The sequence below is a fragment of the Tamandua tetradactyla genome, chromosome 17 (genome assembly GCF_023851605.1).
Source record: "Tamandua tetradactyla isolate mTamTet1 chromosome 17, mTamTet1.pri, whole genome shotgun sequence".
Taxonomy (NCBI): Eukaryota; Metazoa; Chordata; class Mammalia; order Pilosa; family Myrmecophagidae; genus Tamandua; species Tamandua tetradactyla.
In genome coordinates, this window is record NC_135343.1 from 8,805,975 (window position 1) to 8,821,222 (window position 15,248).

At 51.4% G+C, this 15,248-nt stretch overlaps 1 protein-coding gene and 2 long non-coding RNA genes across 3 annotated transcripts in view; 1 reads left to right on the forward strand and 2 right to left on the reverse strand.

Moving 5' to 3' along the window:
- Positions 1-680: 680 nt before the first annotated feature.
- Positions 681-5,961, reverse strand: LOC143660695 (uncharacterized). The gene is made up of 4 exons (XR_013164184.1): positions 4,993-5,961; positions 3,041-3,384; positions 1,193-1,385; positions 681-837 (listed from the first exon to the last, which is right to left on the reverse strand). It is a non-coding gene; the product is annotated as an uncharacterized LOC143660695 (long non-coding RNA).
- LOC143660696 (uncharacterized) lies at positions 5,174-7,051 on the forward strand. The gene is made up of 3 exons (XR_013164185.1): positions 5,174-5,444; positions 6,102-6,192; positions 6,371-7,051. It is a non-coding gene; the product is annotated as an uncharacterized LOC143660696 (long non-coding RNA).
- A 2,151-nt stretch (positions 7,052-9,202) lies between these two features.
- Positions 9,203-15,248, reverse strand: part of CDC42EP3 (CDC42 effector protein 3) — a 28,381-nt gene continuing 22,335 nt past the window's right edge. Inside the window, exon 2 of the mRNA XM_077134014.1 lies at positions 9,203-11,456. Within this exon, the coding sequence (XP_076990129.1) occupies positions 10,460-11,224 (765 nt within the window). The 5' untranslated portion in view covers positions 11,225-11,456 and the 3' untranslated portion in view covers positions 9,203-10,459. The remainder of the gene's footprint in view (positions 11,457-15,248) is intronic.

The window sequence follows — 15,248 nt, forward strand, 5'->3', positions numbered from 1 at the left end:
GGGCTGTGCTGGGCTGTGCTGGGTTGTACTGGGCTGTGCTGGGCTGTGCTGAGCTGACCTGGTCAGCGCACAAGAGCAGAGCCACTAGGCAGAGGCTGGAGCAAGGTGAGTGAGGACGGAAAGGGAAGGAATGGCTGAGCGCTGGGAGCTCTAAGGCAGGCTCTAAGAGAGGGGGACACCGATTTGGTTTTCACACAGTGACGGGAGGCACTGGTGGACAAGGGCACAGGGTCTAACAAGCCTGGTTGCGAGCGCCGGGGAATGGCTGCTGGGCCGGGGCCAGCGCTAGGAGGCAGCAGGTGAGGCCCGAGGCCTGGTGTGTGTGGGATGTGCAGGCCGCGCTGGCCACTGGGGCATGTGGGGACTGACCTCCGAGAGGGTTTGCATCCCCAGGTGGCTTTTGGAGGGGGCAGAATTGGAGTCAGGGGCTCCTGCAGTAACCTAAGTGGCAGGGGCGGTGCCTTGAAACGCAGCCCTTCTGCAGAGGCGCTCAGCCAGTATTAGACAGATTCAAAGGATAAAAGTGTAAATAGTCACAGCCTCCCCTGCCTCCTCCCCTCCCTCCTTTCCCCCTTTAGGAAATTCTGGCAGAGCTATGGGTTGTGAATTGATCTCCTTAGGAGTTCCTTGAAGGAAATATATAAATATTAAAAATGCTTTAATTACTTTTAGTTGCTATTCATGTTTTGCCTTTCCTTCCACTTGAGATCAGTCCCCCTGGGGATCCAGGCGGTGAGGCCGGCACAGCAGTGTTTCTGGGGGCATTTGTATGATGGTGGATGGCTCAAGGGCAGTGCCTTCTTGGTGGCAGTCTGACATCCTAGAGGTCAGTCACACCTGCAAAGGGAAAATTGGCAAAATCCTAAAACTGTGAATCCTATCCTGGTCTCGCTACCACTCTAAGTTCCTCAGGAACATTCCAGAAGGGGACACCCAGTTTCCAGCTGGACCCTTAGTCCTTTATATCTCATGTGGGTGCCTACTCTGGCGAGCGGGGCCCAGCCTCACGTGAGCTGAAAAGGACCCCGGACCACAAGCAGGGAGGTGATGTCTTGGCTCCTTTCTCCTGGACCCTGCCTGGTCCCTGCCTGGCTTTCTAAGAGAGGGAAGGAGGAGGCCACAGACCCTGCCTTACCCACCAGCTGCTTGGAAGTGGGACAGAGAAGAAAACCTTAAAGAAAGCTGAACTTACAGCATGAAGCTCTGAACGGGGTGCGCCCCCAGGAACAAGGATGTTTATCTGTTTCTCTCACGAAACCATCGGCACCACAGATCCAATTCCACCTCCTCGGGTATGGGCCAGGGTGCGGCGGGATAAGTCAACCTATCCTCTTTGTCTTGGGCATCTGGCTGGCTGGTGTGGCCACTCACCAGGATAGGAGAAGCTGAGGAAGGAAAAGGAGAAAGGGAAGGGAAAGGGGAAGGGAGAAGGGGAAGAGGAAAGGGGAAGAGGAAAGGAAAGGAGAGTATATGGTTGATGATGAAGTGTTTAGGGTTCCTGCAGGACAAACAAGCAGAGATGTCCAGTGCCCAGCTGGATGTTTAGGTTTGAAGCCGTAGAGTTCAGTCTGGAGATTCAGATTTGGGAGTGATCAGGAAACACATAGCATTTGGAGCTATCAAACCAGACATCACCCAACAGAGGAACCTAGAGAAGGACCCAGGGTGCGGTACTGTCAGGGCAGATGGGGGACGAGGAAGGCTCCAGAGTGCAGGAGTTAGAGAGGGAGAGGAAACGCAGAGAGACGTAGTGCCCAGTGCAGCCAAGTGCTGCAGAGAAGGCAGGGGGCAGGGGTGGGGGTGGCTTAGGAGCAGAGGGAGCTGCCAGGTGAGCTTGGCGAGCGCAGCCCCAGTGCTGTGGTGCACACGGGCACCTCGGGGAAGGCGCGCCAGCACCTTTATTTTATCTCAGTGGAGCTGAGAGGCAAAGTCTCAGCTCCACTTCTCCTGCCAGATGGAATGCTTTTGCTTTGCAGATCCCTTTCTCAACTCACCAGTTGGCTCAAGACTCCCAGACCGCCGGTTTGCTAGCTGTCCACCCACAGGTGAGGCCGGTGCTGCCGGGCTCTGCTGCTGGGGCCTCAGCTGATACCCAGTGTCCTCTCTAGGGTGATGCCTCCCTCCTTCGCCTGCTTGTGCCACATGCAGGTCCCCGGACTCTGAGGCCCAGGAGGAGCTGCAGGTGTGTCCCTGTGTGTCACTGGTACCCTGGCTGTGACTTCCCACATGCTGCTGCTGGGTGTCAAGCATGCACGAGGCTGCCACGCCTGTGGCAGGGAGGAGGGGATCAGTTCAACCACAGCACCCCTTCCCTCGACATTTTCCTTGGGAGCCTCATGTGGGAGGCCCTGCTCGGTGGGGTCCACTCCTGTGCCCTGGTTATCTCCTGGCCAGTCCACTCCCTGAGCGTATTTGCAATGCTCCCCACCCTGCTCTTGGATCTAAGGGGCCCTCTGGCCTCTCTACTTTGCCTGTTCAACTCTGCCTGGCATCAGGATGGAGGAACTCTTCCCAGGCAAAGAGCTCCTGGATGAGCCGAGCCCATCTGCCACCCCACCCCCAGCCCCGGCGGTCTTTTCTGCTTCCCTTCAGTTGACATCTGGATGACAGGGATTGAGTCGGACCCCTAGGCTGCATCAAGTACCATCTAGAGCTGAAAATGAGCTTAGAAACAGGTCTTAAATCTTTTCTTGTCCACCCCCTCCCGAGTCAGCCCACCGGACACACACCCGGCAGCAATCAGCTGGGGGATGATGGCCCCCCAAAGGTAGCAGACTTGGGCCCCCCAAAGGTAGCAGACTTGGGCCCTGGGCTGCAGGTGCCACACCATCTTACCCCATTTGGACATGTGGCACACGAAGGCAGTGTTCTCTTGTGCGCTTGTCAGGAGGATGCCTTCTAGAAATGGAATGCACGGCTCGGCTTTACCCCTGCTGAGCATTCCCCTGGGAAATTCTCCCCTTCCTCACCCCCAGCCAGAGCAAGCTCTCCTTTGGAGATGGAGTCTAGGGAGGTTGCCTTCTCTCCATTAAGAACTTACTTAATGCTTAAAGGGAGTTTGTTGTGTCAATTCTCCATCCTTAGCATACTCTGTTTCTCTGCATTTTCTGCAGTGGGTGAGGTATCAGGTTCCTAAGGCTGCTGTAATCAATTCCATAAATTTGCAATTCAACCAACAGAGGAAATGCTCTCACAGCTCTCCTGAAGTCTGGAATCAGTGTCTGGGGCTGAGTGCGGCAGGGCCTGGCTCCCTCCCGAGGCTCTAGGGGAGATTCCATTCTGTGCCTCTCCCAGCTGCTGCTGCTGGCTGCCAGCTGTCTTTGGCTTGTGGCTGCGTTGCTTCCGTCTCTGCCCCTGTGTGCAGTTGCCTCCTCCTCTTCCTCTCTGATAAAGGACACAGAGGTTGTCACACCTCCCTCTGCCTGATAAGAACACTAATGATTGCATTTAGGACCCACCTGGATAATCCAAGATAACCTTCCCCCACAAGATCTTTAACTTACATCTGCAAAGACTCTTTTTCCAAATCAGATATCATTTGCAGGCTGTAGGGATGAGTAGGACCTGATTATCTTTGGGACTATTACTCAGTCGCCTATAGGTATATTGTTCACAAAATATCATGTTGTGTTTTATAGTGACATCATTAATCCATGAGATGAGCCCTTTTTGGAAGGGCAAGAGACCCAAAGATATTGGCCCTGGGAGGGCAGGATCATGCCCTCCAAAGTGTACTCAGATACCTGACCCTGCCCTCTAGTGCGGCCCACTCCTAGGGCCGGGGTGAGGTGTGAGGGGTTAGGGGCTGGGGAGCTGAGGAGTCTCCTTGGGGAGGGGAAGCTCTGGGTAACCAGGGGCAGGAAGAACAGAGAGCCTCTTCTCTGCTTTTCCTGTTTCACAGCTGGTGAGAGATGGCGAGGCCACTTCTGGAAGCCACTTCCCTTGCAATACCTTGTTTACTTCTGGGGAGAGCAATCTCCAGGAGCGGGGGCTGTGGTGGGACGTCTCTGCCCCCCTCCTGTCTTACGAGCCTGGTCTGCCGCTCGCCCTGCTCTGCTATCGACACTTGAAATGTTTGCTCTCAATTACCTCAGGCACTGGAGTGATTTTCAATGTGCTTTATGAAGCCCAGAGAGCAAACTGTTGAAAATTAGCCATTTTAATCAACAGTGAAGCTACCACTTTGTTTTTTAAAGAAGAGAATGGGGTTACTGCAGAGCTCATCTTCACATGAAATCGTGCTTTATTTGGTCTGGGAGCCATGGTCTCTTAGGAGGATGCAAAAGCTTTATTAGTGCTAATCTCGAATCTAAGAACGCATTGGTCTGCTTTTCCTCCTTGTCGTGTGTGGTGAAAAACCTGCTGCCAGAGCTCCATAAATGTTTTGTATCTTGATTCTAATCCTATCCCCACTTCGTCTGTGTGCAGCGGGAGCAGGTTTAGAAGATGATAAGCCATTATCTGCTTCCACTTCTGCCCGCTTCACTACATCACATGGAAACATTACTGGTAGGCTGAAGAGTTCAACGTGTAATTTTTAAGGTATTTGGGCGTTTTCAGAAGTTCATGAGTTTCAGAGGGGATTACTAATGGTTTGCCTTGGAATGCAGAAAAACAATTATAAGAGAGATTTCAGGGGTAAACCATAATCTCTTCTAGAAGATTCTATTGTTAATAGAGGCAAAATGAAAAGGCAGAGGGAAAATTAGAGGGTGATTTAGGAACATCAGCATTTGGCGTCTGGGCACATGGCCTGTAGGGCGAGTAGAAACACGTCCGTCCCTGAGCTCTATGGCCTTCTCCTGTACATCTAACCTGGGCGGATTCACGATGAGCTGCAACTGTAATGGGGGCATTTCCTCCTGTGTTGTACAGGGGACACCAGCCACTCAACTACAGCCTTTATCATCTCCTCTGGGGAAGGCCTGTCTCCCCACCCTCCTCTTTCATTTTAGTCCCAGACAAAATTATGCATTGAGCGAACTCACTGACCCCACATGCTGTCCTGGGGCTCTTGCTCTCTGTGTCTTCCCTTGTCCCAGTCCCAGTTGTGAGAGGCTTCTGCGACTCTAAGGAGGTGTCTAATACACGAATTCAGGTCCTGGTGTTCGTGGCTTTAAGATGCCCCTGGGAGGAGGACTCCGTGCCTGGGGCAGTGCCTGACCCCGGGACTCTTCTCCAGTGATGGATTTTCTGGCCACGGGCAGCTGGGTAGAGAGATTGCTTTGAGCAGGATTCTCTTCCGGGGTCACTCAGGTTCTGCCTAGTCTTCCAACAAACGCGGCTGGCCATGCCATGAGGACACCCTTGGAGGTTTTAATGTACATTTCTTGTGACTCATTCTAAAGATGGAATGTTCTATGGAAGCATTTCCTCTAGGGTCTCTGTTGGGATTTTCAGGACCCAAATGTAGAAGGACCTTTTCATTATTTCCTGTGGTGCAGGTGGTGTAAATGGCAGGGACCCTGTGCTGTGATGACACTGAACTGTCATGGCAGGAGGCAGGTTCTCCAACAGGAGCTTTAGAGTATGGGGCTCCAGGGCTCTTCCTCTCTTGGGCCTCCACTTTGTGGGTCTGGACTTCAAGGGGCTTGAGGGGACTCCAGGGACTCTGCTCCTCCTCCACTGAGTTGGTTTCCCCTCCATAAGCTAGAACTGCTGGCCCTCTCGGGTTCTAGAGACCCAGGAAAGAGGGATTTTCAGCTGACTGGTCAGAGACCTTTGAACCACCTTTTCTGTTCCCCGAGAAGCTTCCTCCCTAACCCTGGCCCACAGGGCAGGCTGGGCTGTGTATGGAATGAGGACGCTCTCTGGACATGCTGCTGGTGGGATAACCACCCAAGGGGGCTTTACCAGGGACCACAGTATAAGTGTTTTGTCTAGTACTTTTCAGAACACGCTTGGCCTCTCTTACTTTTTTGCATCATTATAAATGACTTTCCCTCAACACCCAACCACCTCACTGCTGAAAAGTCCCTTCCTTAGCCTCACAGGGCAGACACTATTTACTGGGGGTGAGCATTAGGTAATGGTGGCTCCTCTTATGCAATGCTTAATCCCCTTCAACAGCCCGATCCCTGACTCTTTCCTTCTTCCACCAGGAGAGCCTACTCGGGTCCTGCTTTCAGTTCTGGAACTGGGCCATTTTCTACCCCAATCCCATGTTGAGTAGAAATCCTACGAGGAGAGAGTGTATCCTTTTACTTGCTAATAACTCTTCAGCCCCAGACTGCAGGCTGCCTGCTGCCCCTACAAAGTCTCCTCAGCCCCGCAAATCCCCTACTCTGGTCCTTTTCCATGAAGTCATCCCAGGTCTCTCCTGCCTCAGAACACAAAGCTCTATCCCCAGTGATCTTTTCTTAACATGAAGCATGCCTTCTGACATATTCCAACAAACCCATTTGTGGTGAGCATAATAGCTACTTCACTTGTTCAGCTTCGCCAGCTTTGATGTGGGCAGACATCTCTGCACGATGGGCCTCTGGGGTGAACTGACTATTCTGCACAACAGCTTTGACTGGGGCAGATGTTTTTATCTAGCACCGATGGCAATCTGCTTTCAGTGAAGAAAATCTGGCTGACCTTCAAAGGATGAAGCCTACAGACCTCTCATGGGAGTCAATGGCTGTGATGACACTATCGGATTTTTTTAAGGAAAAATGGAAGATAATTAATTGCAGTATAGTGGTCGTAAAACAGGTTTCACTGGTATCTATCACTTCATAAAATCAGCGCAGTTCCGATTTTTCCACAGAACATTTTGTGCATCTTTACCACCGAATACCAACTCCCTGACAACTCAAGTAAGAAATAGTCAGGCCTCCTTCTTAATAAGGACTTGCCCTGACAATAAGGTAAAAATTAAAGACTCACTGGGTAAGATGGTGTACGTCAGAGGAAAGCAAGCAAAAAAAGTGAAACAAACATGTCACTAAAGCTACCAGGCAGACCATCTTCTTCTTTCTTTAGGAAATAAATGAATTGCTTAGTTAGAACCAATGAGCGGGAGTGGGTGAACCAACTGGCTCTGAGTATTGAGATTTCTTGAAATCCCCACAGCCATGCAAGCAGAAAGCTGCTCATTTGAGTTAATGGTGACTTACCATGCAGACTTAGGAAAACATTCTCTTATTTTGCTAGATGTGTCCCAAGAAGTGTGGGTGAAGATACAAGGGTGGCCTGAGAACCCTACTTAGATGGCTCATTGACTTGTCTAAGAAAAGGAATGAGTCAATCATTCATTTTATTGTGGTGGACGAATTCTAAAGTCTGAACATTTTATTCAATAGATGAACTGATAAATTTGGGAGTCTCACCAGGCTTCATATTATAGGGTGGGATCAGAACTATCACCCAAAGGTTTTTCTTATCTGTTAGAAAATATTTATCAAGTTAATTCATGGACGTGTGGGATTTTCTCCATTTCATGCCTTCAAATGTTTGAGGGGAGCTTTGAGGGAAAAAATGGTAGCCCGCAGTAATCTAAAAAAAGGAAAGGTTATTCTGGAGACCTGGGATCTCTTTTCTGTTCAACCACTTTCGTCTTTGGTGTGTGCTTGTGGCAGTAATTTTGGTTCAGCGAAATTGAGAGTAAATGAAATAACTTCTCTTCCTCATTAACAAGAGTTGATATTTGTGAAGGGCTAAGTGCTCCTGATATCTGATTTTTTTTAAAGCAGATAAATTTTAGGTAGAAATAACACATCTTGTCTTTCATTAGGTTTGTCCAGAGAAAGGATTACCCACAAGCACCTCGCCTGCCACAGCAGGAAGGACCTCCCCTTGGTCTCAATGGTTGTACCGTGGTGGCTTCCATTCTTTAGGAGTTGGCAGGTTAAGTGCATTTCGGGTTTCTTATCTTTGAATAAGTGAAGCTATCTCAGGTTAAAAGTGAGAGAGAACAATCAATTCAGCTCTCATCTGGTGAGAGTCTAAAGTGCTTCCTGGGAAGAGCAAACACTGCCAGCCCCGCACTGCTCCCTGCAGAAGGGCCCAGGCTTGAGAAGACCTGCCGGGGAGACCGGGCACACCGAAATATTTTTCAGGCTGGGTGAAGCTTGGTTTCCTCTCTTTAACAGGGGTGTGTTTGCTACCATCTCTCAATCATATCCAACCCAATGGGAAAGAGTGTATTGCAAAAGGGCTCAGAGAAAGCAAAATGGCCAAATACATACAGGTTGTCTTGTGACTCAGATTGTCTCAAACAATTCAGGGAGAGCTGTTCTCCATACTTGTCATAGAGGAAGCCGAGGAGATGCACACGAACACTCCTCACCTCACTCTAACAGTTTAAACTTTTCCTTGAAGTTAAGCCACAAATGAAGAATAAAATGAGAGACTGAATATGATCAATAATGATTAAGATGGGACAGAGGTGTTAAAGGAGCTTGGCTAAAATTGATGAGATCTACTCTTTCTCGTTAAGATTTAGAGGAGGCTGGGGAGTCTCTGCTTGGAACTGTCATACCCAAATGGGGTGTTGTGGAAGAGACAAAGCACGCTGGAAAATCATGGGATAAAGAAATACAACTGGGAAATTACAGAAAAGCACTCAACGCTCTGTCCAAGGGAGATTGTTTTCTCTTCAGTTTGGTTTGCTGTCCTGACTGCATTTCACCTGTAGCTGAAAGGCTACTGCAGACCATCAGATGGCAGAACTGCAAACAACTCTCAACCCTGGGAGGGAATCACTTAAGTGGCTGGGTGGCGGAGAGGAGGCCATTCCAGGGATGTATTTCTGGGAGAACTGGAAGTTTGAAAGACAGAGTTGGCAGTTGTTACGTGCAGGTGTTCTCATGTGGTTAGGGGGAAGGGGGGTTGCTGACAGGGACAGGAATCGGTGTGTACATTTCCCGTTCCTGTTTCCTTAGGCAGCATCCTGGGTTCTCTGTGGGGAGTGGGGGTGAGGTGGGAGGGGTAAGCGCTTCCTTCTGCCCTTGTTTTAGCCTCCTTAATCTTGTCTACGTGGAGCTGGCTGCATGGCAGCATCTACCTTTCAGGGACTGGGTTAAAAACGTTTGCTGTCGAGACCTCTAATAAGTTCAAGTAAGGGAGGAGATGCATGGAAATGAGTCTTGAGAGGCTGCCGGTAGTGTTAACATTAAAGAAAAAAAAATCTAATCTCATTTGTTCACTTTTCTCAAAGTCAGGGGGCCCCATTTTTGGAACTTCAAACTTCAAGGAAATAATCAAAATTACAGTGTGGGTGGACATCATTTCTTAAATTGTATTTTTTTTTTTTTTTTACATGGGCAGGCACTGGGAATCGAACCTGGGTCCTCGGGCATGGCAGGCAAGCACTCTTACCTGCTGAGCTACCATGGCCCGCCCATTTCTTATACTGTTTTAAAGGCTAATGCCCATTTTGATAAGCAATGCTTCTAGCCCTAGATGTGAAGACAATATTTTTAATCTCATGCATTCTTGCATATTACTATAAATATACAAATTTATTTAACATTTACTCTTTATTGTGTTGTATGAAGTACCTATGTAATGCAAGTATGTACTGTACTAAAATACCCATATTTTCAAATACATCATGTGGCGTGACCCACAGTCTCTGCAGAAACAGCGTAAGGAACCTGTGCCTTGATCCTTTACAATCCATTGTTGGCTGCTGTTAAAGGTGTGATAATAGATGAAGGGGAAAAAAAAAAGTAAGTATGAATACACTTTTCCAAATGCATTTAAACACAACTTATGGTGGAACGGACCCCAGTGGAAACAAGTTAAACGACAACATTTGATGTAATATCTATAAAATGTAGACTCTGCAATAAAAAGCCAAAGGCACATAAAAATATATTTTAACTTTAAAAATAACTTAGTTACAGTAATACTTTGCTTGTGTCTTACCAACATGTAGCTGACAGTCAAAAGTTTTGCAATACAGATATAATATATAGGGATATATAAGAGCTACAAGAAAATCCCCCAAACCACAAAGTTGCTCAAATGTGAAAACAGAGAAAAGTTTTTAACACTGGAGAATTTGCTACGGTGAGCCCAAACGATGTAATACAGAAAACAGTCTAGAAAAACACACTTGGGTGTTAAATAATCTTGACTTCCTCTTGCACAGGAAATGTTGGGAACTTGCAGAGTTCCTTGGCGTGACTCGACCAGCGCTCCTTAACTCGCCTTAGTCCAGCCAGGCTGGCCTCTGAGGTGTCTGCAGGCAAAATTGGGAGCTGAGCATCAGCAATGCTCACCGAAAATAGGCTCTGATGGACTCATTTCCTCTACCAGGACTGGGTTTTTTTGTGTTGTTTGTTTTTGTTTCTCTCCTTCTGAAACGGTTTTAGCAAACAGGATGCAACAGGTAAAAAAATATCTCGTAGGAACACTAGAGTAGAAAACCCATCGCACAGCTGCAAACCCAGCCAGTGAGGTCCTGCTCGTGCTGCTTTTGGTTTCCTGGTACCTTTTACCCCAGAGGAGAAGGGCGGGCGTCCTGTTACTTATTTTTATCCATGACGTTCAGCACCTCATCCAAAAGTGAGGGCCCCAGGTCGAGCTGCAGGGAGAGGAGTGAGCCCGTCAGATCCGAGAGGGACTCCTCTGATCTGGTCTTTTCCTTGGGGAGCACGCATGGCCCAGGAGGGTCCAGCAGGTCCTCAGCCGCCCAGTCGGGGTACTGCTCGGAGAGGCTGGACGAGTGGCTGTCCCTGCCCTGGCTGGACTGGCACGCAGACCCACTGGAGCCCCAGGAGGCGTCTCCCTGGTGGACGGTCCCGTTCTCCATCAGGCTGCCCTTCTCCTGCGCCCTCTCCTCCAGGACCGGCTCACAGCTCAGCCTGGGCAGCCTGGCCGGCCCAAAGGACTCCTGTTTGGAATTAAATGTCACTGGGGACAGCAAGGGCAGCATGAGTGCTTGGGACCCTCCGATGGTCGGGAGGGAGATGGCGTTTTTGAGCACCGGGGAGGGGGTCTCCGAGAACATGGAGTCGGAAGTGCTGTTGGCTCGGAAGAACTCGCTGTGCCCAGGGAACTGGCCCACGCAGGCTTTCTCCTGGTTTCCAGGCAAAAGCTCATAGTTTCCTTGGAGAAAGGAGATATCCCCAAAAACATCGTGCTGGCCCTCCTTCCCGATGTGAATGGTGTGGCGGAAGTCCCCGAGGGGAGGGCTGATCATGTCAGGAGACAAAATGTCCCTCAGCTTAAACTTCTTTCCTTTTTTGTTATTGGCAGCCTTCAGGTAGATCGGGGTCTTGGCAGGCATTGTGGAGGATGAGAGGGTCTATCGTGCAAAAGAGAAGGGGGGCCACTTTTCTTCACGGATGTCCAACGTTGCCGAAAACTCCTTCTGGATATGAGCCGTCACATCACTTCTCTGGAGAAGCCTGAGCCGTGGTTCTGAGACGAGACGGGCTGGGAAAGGTCTCCCTGCGGTCAGGGCCGAGTTGGGCACCCTGGAGGGCCGGCGACCCCGCGGGGCCACAGCATGGACAGACCTGGAGGACAGAACACAGCACGTTACAGCCCGCTGGCCCTTCTCACAGCAGCCCTGGCAGGGGCAGCAGGGACTGGTCCTAGCCACCGCTCAGTCAGCTTGACCTTCTGTCCCTCTTTCCCCATGATCTCACCCCAGATGTCAGGTCTCTGGGTTACCCCCTCTCCTGAGTGTGGGCAGATGTGGCCCCTGTCGGGAGGTTGCTTTATAGAAGACTCGGCCTTGGCGAGGGTGGGGGTGCCTGAGGTCTTTGGGAAGCAGGCTGCCCTGCTGTGGGGGGCCGGGGGCACGGCCTTCCCAGCCTGGCCTCCTCAGATCCCGGGCAGGGGAGCCCACCCCCTGGAAACGAAGATAATGCATGAGAGTTGTTTTAAGCCACTGAGTTTGTGGCAATTTGTTACACAATATACAAAACGAACACACTCTCTCTACACATTATATGATGTGATTAGAAGAGAAGAGCTAGAAGGCTTTGGGGATCTCAGGTCCTCACTTCACAACCGAAAAACTCTTCATCTCTTGGAAAGAACCTTCTGACTGTTTGGTCACATCGGTCACAGCCTGATGTGGAGAAGTTAAAACCTCCCTAAACGTCCCTGCGGAGACCCCCTTCCCTTCCTGCTCTCCACCCCAGGAGGAGACTGCAAGCAGATGCTTTCAGGTTGGGTTAGTGGTGGCTGGCAGAGAGCGGCTGCTTGTTCCTAACATCTGCCCCGTTTCTCTCCCTTCACGGAAGTTCTAAGTTCATTCATGGTGGCAAGTGACAGGTTGGCTCCACCACCATTGGAAGGCCACAGCTGACTCCTCTGGGAAGAGGGTTCCTGGTGGGCACACACCAGCCGGCCTGTCGGCGTGGTCCAGCAGCCCAGGCCAGAGGACCAGAGACACTCAGGACAGCCACTCCCTCCTGCCTGGGCCTGGGGGGAGGCAGGAGGGCTGCATCACTCGGGAAGGGCCTACCGGGAAGCTACCAGGCCAGCTGCACACTCACCATCTCTCACTTCCTCTCTGGTCCTGACAACAGCACCAGCTCACACACGCTGGCCGGCCGGAGGTGCTGCCCTGCTCACCTGAGACCCGCCGCCCATCTCAGCCCAGGCCGCGGGAGGAGGGTTAGAGCCGTCCCCACGCAGGAGGAGAGGGGCAGCCTCCCACCCAGGAGGCCATCATCTGGGGCCCTGACCTGCTCGCTCATGCTCTGAGTTGTCCTCTGAGTCTTGAAGTGCTACAAGGTTTTGACCCTGGACCTCCCGCAGGGGCCAGGCCCGCCTCCCGCTCCCCCCCCCAGCGCCCGGGCCCGCCTCCCGCTCCCCTCCCAGCACCCGGGCCCGCCTCCCGCTCCCCCCCCAGCACCCGGGCCCGCCTCCCGCTCCCCACCCCAGCGCCCGGGCCTGCGCTGTCCTGGGCACCCAAAACTAGGAGGGCACCAGGGCAGGGCTCAGGCATTTCAAAATTCATTAAAATAGAAAAAATAGAAAGCCCTCCGATGGAGCAGCCAGGGTTCGCTTTCAGAGGAGAGCAGCCCCCGCCTCTCACCCACGAGCCCCATCCGCCCTGTACTGAACCAAGACAGAGTGCTTGGTGGGACACGAGGGACAGGGAGGTTGGGGAGGACGGGGAGGGAGAGGGGGACGGGGAGGGGGAGGGGAGGTGGCAGTGAGGGCGCGGAGACACTAGCTGAGGGTCCTGCCAGGCCCTGCCCTTCAGGGTACCCGCTGCCTGGCCCGCAGTGCCCCCAGACCCACGGCCTGAGCTCATCTGAGTTTATGTCAGAGGGATGGACCAAAGGTGGAGGCAAGAAACAAGAACAGAGATGAGGAAAAGGCCAGGGGAAAACAGAGTCAGTGAGAGGGGGGCAGCCAAGAGCTGCTGCGGTGAGACTGGAGTGGGAGGACACCTTCCCAGGCCGTGTCTTTCTTCTCTCTGCAAACATTTACTCAGCATTACCGGCTGCCCCACAGGGCTGTCGGCTTCCAGCACTGTGGAGACAAGGCTTTTTTTTTTCTCTTGCACGGGCAGGCACCAGGAAGAACCCGCGTCTCCAGCATGGCAGATGAGGATTCTGCCACTGAGTCACGGTGGGCCCACCCGAGACGATGATTTTTACTGAATTTCTACTATTTACCAGTGCTAAGATTTCCCAGATACACTGGAAGGAACAAGTGTGTGGGGCTAAAATGTCAGTTTTACAACTTCCAAGGGCTTGATGGTAGAGAGTGAGCTGCGCTTCTAACCTCCTCCCTTCATCTCATCTGTTACCTTTCCTCTCCAGCTCTGGGTCACCCATGCTTGATGGCAGGAAAGGCAACTCAAAAACCATTTCTTACCCTGACCACTTCTCCTCTCTCCCTTTTGAACATTCTGGGCTCTCCCTGGCTTATCAATTAATCAGGCCCCTGCTACTTGATCAGTTTCCCCCTCGCTCATGTCAGCCTTTCCGGACTCAGGGCTCTTCCAGCTTCCCAGCCACCGCTTTCTGCGGGAACCTGGTGGTTATGTGGGGACTGGTCCCTGGGCAGCGGGCGTCTCTCCTGGGAACAGCAGCAGCTGCTAAAAGTGATCTGCAGCTTCTCTGCATGCCAGGTATTTGTTCTAACCTCTGACACATGCTAGGTCACTCGTGAGAACAATGGGACCGGTGGTGTCCCCACTTCACAAATGAGGTGCAGACACGACCACTTTGTGACCACGTTGCGACGGCTGCGTGGCTGCCACGTGCTGAGCCAGGCCGCTGGCCTGAGCCTGCGGCCTGGACTGTGATATGATGAGCACAGTCCCTGGGAATTCGGTCAGCTCCAAATGATGAAGGGGTCGCATTCCAAAAGCCTGTTTAAGAGACAACTGTGTGATATGCGCATTGCTGACGGGGGAGAGAAGGGGCCTCACACTCAGTAATAGAAGCTTGAACCAGTTCAAACTCAGTGGAAGGCAGTTTGGCAATAACAATCAAAACTGCAAATTCACATGCCCTTTGACCCAAGAGTGATACTTACAGGAATTTATACAACTCATATATGTGGGAAATAATGTTGTCCACAAAGCCGTCTAACCCAGCATGGTTTATAACAGCAGAAAGTTGAAAACAACCTAAATGTTCACCAACAGAGGACTGCTGAATGCACGAAGGTGCAGCCACACAAATGAATACTCTACAGCTCTAAAGAAGGATAAAGAAGCTCTTGATGTCCTCATATGGAAAGAACTCAAAGATGTATATCATCAAGGGAAAAGCTACAGGCACAAAACTGTGTGCCTATGTTTGTATTTGCTTGTATATCCATAATAAACACATCTGGAAGCATATGCAAGAAACAAATTTTATACATAGTACTTGGGTCCTGAAAAGCCCCTTGAGCCTGTGAGGCAGATGATGGTAACGCATTTCTGTGGGGAAATGTCACTGTCTGGGACAGCAGCGTCGGGTACAAAGAGGCCTGCAGGCCTTCATCTCGGCAGAGGATCCCTTCCCACTGGCCACACCTTCACCGAAAGGGGCAGCTTCAATATCTGTGCATTGCAGAGTGCAAATGATGTCAGAGGAGAAGGGCTTCTAAGCAGGAGGAGGCAGGGGGCCAGGGGGCCCACGGATGCCAGGGGAATAGTCAGAGGAAGGTAAGTGCCGGTGGCAGAGGTGCCCGGGCCCAGCGCACAGCTCCTTTTGCGTGAGGCGACTGGGGATACAGATGGACAAAGTCCCAGGGTCAAACGGTCCTAACTGCCAGGACACGGAACCCTGTCTCTCCTCGCCATTTGCGGAGGAGACGCGGGTTCAGGAGGCTGCTGGTGGCTCACG